A 5,128-nucleotide genomic window follows, 5' to 3' on the forward strand; every position below is an offset into this window, starting at 1 on the left:
TTCTGTCCCACAATGTAAAATCAAAATGTAGTATTGTAACTCCAGCTAGATGTCACATTCATTCACCTGCTGAGCTCTGTGGGACTTTAACATTACAATGGCCATGGTATCAGAGCTGCATATATATGAGCTCACAGATGGAAGTAAGCAAAGCTTGCCCCACCTCATGTCTATAGCAAAAAGAAATGAGGCTTTTGTAAGTTGCAAGTCCTGGTCTGGTTTATTTATAAAGCAATAAATATTAGAAGCACAAATAAATTGCACGTGTGTAAACAAACTGTACAGTTGATGAGAGATAAGGGAGGGTGGCTTGGAAGACACAGAGAAGCATAATACTGTCATCCTGAATGGAAGGAAGGCTAAGAGACAAAGCACCTAGAAGCATTTGCGGTGGACGATGGATGGGCCTGCCTCGTCATACTCTTGCTTGCTGATCCACATCTGCTGGAAGGTGGACAGGGAGGCCAGGATGGAGCCCCCGATCCACACAGAATACTTACGCTCAGGGGGAGCAATAATCTGTCAAAAAGAAACAAAACACCCAATGAATTCTGAAGTTCCAAGCAACAGAGCAAGTAATATATTGAGGAAAGTCACAGAAAAAAACTAAAAAAGATTCTAGTTCACTGCCACTGAGATACTTCATACTGCCCATTAATAACTTGACTCAGTCAAGTTTTAGGAACTTTCCTCTGTGTCATCCTTCACATCATGAAAGACTCTACAAAATAGAGTTGCCCCACTACGCTGAACTGGACTCCATGTCAAGCTCAAGGCATGGTGGAGGCTGGCCTAAAAGTTGGGGACTTTGAAAATATGTTGAAAGATTTAAGTTTCTTTTCTCTTCAAAGACTTCTTTTTATCCACCACTTGAAAGCATTTTTTGAAGTCTCCCATCTCAAGAAAAGTGCGAGAAAAATCAGAAAAAAAGGGCTAGAAAAGCCTGAAACATAAAGTTTATAGGAGACAAGAAGCTAAGTGAGAGGAGAGAGAAGTTAGGACTGCAGTTGTGCTTGCAATACCAGAACTAACCTTGGCTTCCCCCACCCTCCCGCCCACACAAGTTCCTTACCTTGATCTTCATGGTGCTGGGCGCGAGGGCAGTGATTTCCTTTTGCATTCGGTCAGCAATACCAGGGTACATTGTGGTACCTCCAGATAAGACATTGTTGGCATACAGGTCCTTGCGGATGTCAATGTCACACTTCATGATGCTATTGTAAGTTGTTTCATGGATGCCAGCAGACTCCATACCTAAGAACAAGTTTCAAATCAAATCACTCAGGCAAAGAGGCCAGGATACAAGACTTCTCTGTGCGGGTGAGTTGTCACCATTTGTCTCTGAAACATATGTTCCTCTGTAAGACCCACTGCAGATGTCAATAAATCTGCTGCCATATCGCCCAAGAGACTGCCAAGAAACAAACAACTGTGGTTAGCACCTGTTTGGAGTGAACAGGTGCTGTATCTCTCTGATGTATGAAAATGTATTAGAAAAAAATATGGCACATTTCAGTTAAATTCATGCCATTTTTAATTTGTGGGCTCACATAAGAGCCTGACAAGCTTCCTCTTGGAAATCATCCTTTAGGGAAAATGTCTGGTGACATACCTATGGCCAGACATTTTGAGGATTATTATGAGGAGGATTATTGTTGTATTTAACGACGAGTAACTTAAAAGCAAAGTCCAGTTAATGAAAATGGGACTTTTTTGGACTAAGCCAGCAGTCTTGAGAAACTGTCTCTTTCCCACACATATTACTAAGTCAGTCTCACCCTTTTCTTTTGAGATAACTCAGGGTGTCCTCCTTGATCGTGTGACTGCCACAGAACAGCGGGGGCCAGCCATATCAGAAGTGTGTGTGTGGTCCCCAATTCTCCTTGATTATAATAGATTTTCTTCAGGGAGACCCCAAGATTTCCAGGGAAGACCTATGCCTCTGCCCCAGACTCTATCACTCACCGATGAAGGAGGGCTGGAAGAGTGTCTCGGGGCAACGGAAGCGCTCGTTGCCAATAGTGATGACTTGGCCGTCAGGCAGTTCATAGCTCTTCTCCAGGGAGGAGGAAGAGGCAGCCGTGGCCATCTCGTTCTCAAAATCCAGGGCGACATAGCACAGCTTCTCTTTGATGTCACGGACAATTTCACGTTCAGCTGGAGAGACAAAGGAGAGCAGAGTCAAGCCCTGAGGAGTGAAGCCAACTGTGGGGAAGTAGGTGGTTCCCCTGGTGGAGGAAGAAAGCAGACAAGCTGTGGCAGATCTCACACATGCACACACACACACATATGCGCACACATGCACGCACACACACAAACACACACACACACACACTCACCGGTGGTGACAAAAGAGTAGCCACGCTCAGTGAGGATCTTCATGAGGTAGTCAGTGAGATCGCGACCCGCTAGATCCAGACGCATGATGGCGTGTGGCAGAGCATAGCCCTCATAGATGGGGACATTGTGAGTCACGCCGTCCCCAGAGTCCAGAACAATGCCTGTTAGAGAAAACAGACAAGAACGTGGTCCATCGATGAGGACACCGCTGCCTGTGCCACGGCAGAGCCTGCTTCCAACCTTAGAGACACCAGCACTGGGCATGGATCCAGATCAAATTAGATCCCTTACAAATGAAGAATAAAATGAGCATAATGGATGCTAAATATGAAGCCAGCAGCAGCTCATTCTTTTAAATATTGTACTAGAAAAATTTCCACAGGACACTTTCAAATGACCGTCCTTCTTAGCTATCAGCACATTACGTAAGCATCCAGGCATGCTCTCCCTTCCTCCCATGCACCCTACACATGTTTCAGGGTTTCACTGTTTTTGACTCAGATTCTCTATGAAATGTGTGTTCTTCCGGGGGCAGTTTGCCCAGGGGCAGTGATGTCGCGACACATACCAATGGCTGCTGTGTCCTAGGCTGATATGCTATGGGGAGCCCGATATCTGACACCACAGACGTTAGGTGAAGCAAGGCTCTAACTGCATTCGCTTTCAGCTCTTACGATAAGTACAATCTGGAGCTAACCTCAGGGTACTCTTGTTATTTCTCTCTCTCTCAGGACAAACACCTTCTTGGGGAATATGAGAGAAGGCATTGTTCCCTTTTCAGTTAGGAAAATGGATTCATAACAAGATCATAACAAGATTCATTCAAACGGATTCATAACAAGATCAATGACAAGATCAATGACTCGGGGATGTGATAGTCAAGCGGCTCTCCCCACAGGGCACACATACCTGTGGTACGGCCAGAAGCGTACAGGGACAGCACCGCCTGGATGGCCACATACATGGCGGGGACGTTGAAAGTCTCGAACATGATCTGAGTCATCTTCTCCCGGTTGGCCTTGGGGTTCAGGGGGGCCTCTGTGAGCAAAGTGGGGTGCTCCTCAGGGGCCACGCGGAGCTCGTTGTAGAAGGTGTGGTGCCAGATCTTCTCCATGTCATCCCAGTTGGTGATGATCCCGTGTTCAATGGGGTACTTCAGGGTGAGGATACCTCGCTTGCTCTGGGCTTCATCACCTACATAGGAATCCTTCTGGCCCATCCCCACCATGACTCCCTAGAAGAAGAAAACGAGAAAATCAAGCTTCCACCATGCAGGAAAATAATTGATGCCTTACAAAGTTCTATCTACTGCCCAAGTCAAAGGACCACGGGTGGTTACCAGCAATGACCAACAGTACCATTTTACCTCAATTTAGAAATAGGTAAAATGAATCTAATACCTTCTCTCCAGCCCCCCGCCCCAAGATATCCATTTAGAAGGAAACTGAGGAGAGGGAAGGGTGAAGATATTTCCCCAAAGAAGTCAAGCCTCACCTCATTTTAAAAATACCTAACGCCTTGATTAAATTATTAAGCTCATCCCCCATGTCAACGAAAAAATATATGACGATACTGCAGAGTGACTGAATTAATGGCACGCTGTATTTCTCCTAAGAAAAGATTTTGACATCCATCAAGTGAACAGAGAGATAGGCTGATAGGCCATTATCACCCTGATGGTGACACCCAGCCTGCCCAGAGCTGTCCTGAGGACACGTCATTCACCACCACTGACGAGTGCAACTCTCCTCTCCCGGCCAGGCGTGAGATCGTGCCAGAGAGGGTGGCGTTTCTTTGAATAAACAAGGTGGTGTGTCACTATCACCATGTCACTTAGTGCCTCTGTCACGTCTGACTTCTAAAAAACGCAACAGCCAGGGAGCAGAGAGATGCTATCTTTGGGGGATCCTGCAAGCTGGCTGTGAGCAAGAGAGGAATGCGGGTTGGGGCCTGGTTGGTTGAGAGGAGTTCCAGGATGATGGATTTTGCACAGGAGGCCAAGGGGGAAAGTGAAGTGGGCACCGAGTAGGAGAGAAGACGCTGGGGGGTAAAAATGCAGGTGGAGAGTAGAGAGAAGTTGCTTCTTCTTCACCCAGAGAGCTGGACCCTTGGAGAGCTGTGTCCCTGCGGTGGACAGGGAGGCGGGTGGCGGGGGATGTACATTGCTGGTATGTTGTGGGGGGGCTGGTAGGTGTGCGCACGGGGGGCGGGGAAGTCATTGCTTGTCTTGGCTGGGGTTTGGGGCTCAATTAAGGAATTCAGGGACCCAGAGGCTGCGCTGCTAGGCGAGGAGAAAGGCAGGCAGGGCGGGGGCGGGCTGGGGACAGCTGCAGGCGAGGCAGGCCAGGTGGGCGCGGGGCGTACCTGGTGGCGCGGGCGGCCCACGATGGAGGGGAAGACGGCCCGGGGCGCGTCGTCGCCCGCGAAGCCGGCCTTCACCAGCCCCGAGCCGTTGTCGCACACCAGGGCGGTGGTCTCCTCGTCGTCGCACATGTCCGCGCAGCTTCAGGGGGTCTGCAGGGGGCAGCGCGGGGAGCCCCAGTCGGTACCTGCGCGCCCGGCCGAGGGGCGCACTCGGGGGCGCAGGCTGGGTAGACGCTGGGGGCGTCCCTCCACTCCTCCGGGCAGGGAGAGGCGGCGGGCAGAGCCGCGGAGATTGGGAGTGGGGCTGAAAGGGGAGAGCACCCCAACCAAGCAGGTTCCCTGCCCCAGGGGCGCAACCTGTCAGGGACTGGCGTGTGGGGAGCGGGTGGGGGGACCGTAACCTCTTTAAGGGTCTTTCCCAGTC

The 5,128-nt window shown here is 49.7% G+C and overlaps 1 protein-coding gene across 1 annotated transcript; it reads right to left on the bottom strand.

The window, feature by feature from the left end:
* Positions 1-200: 200 nt before the first annotated feature.
* Positions 201-4,854, bottom strand: ACTC1 (actin alpha cardiac muscle 1). Its single transcript, XM_037501737.1, has 6 exons — positions 4,705-4,854; positions 3,250-3,574; positions 2,340-2,501; positions 1,966-2,157; positions 1,073-1,254; positions 201-519 (listed from the first exon to the last, which is right to left on the bottom strand). Exons 1-6 carry the CDS (start codon positions 4,831-4,833, stop codon positions 376-378), a joined length of 1,134 nt encoding a protein of 377 aa, XP_037357634.1. The 5' UTR covers positions 4,834-4,854; the 3' UTR covers positions 201-375.
* Positions 4,855-5,128: the final 274 nt, after the last annotated feature.

This window comes from Talpa occidentalis, unplaced genomic scaffold, assembly GCF_014898055.3.
Source record: "Talpa occidentalis isolate TD23 unplaced genomic scaffold, MPIMG_talOcc4v2.1 talOcc4.11, whole genome shotgun sequence".
Lineage (NCBI taxonomy): Eukaryota > Metazoa > Chordata > Mammalia > Eulipotyphla > Talpidae > Talpa > Talpa occidentalis.

Bases quoted from the DNA above. Each gene is read 5' to 3' on its own strand.
- ACTC1 (XM_037501737.1), bottom strand. From the start codon at position 4,833: ATGTGCGACGACGAGGAGACCACCGCCCTGGTGTGCGACAACGGCTCG. The intron at 3,575-4,704 runs GTACGCCCCGCG...TTCTTCTTCTAG, and splicing joins TGGGCCGCCCGCGCCACCAG to GGAGTCATGGTGGGGATGGG. The intron at 1,255-1,965 runs GTGAGTGATAGA...ACTTGTTCTTAG, and splicing joins CTTCCAGCCCTCCTTCATCG to GTATGGAGTCTGCTGGCATC.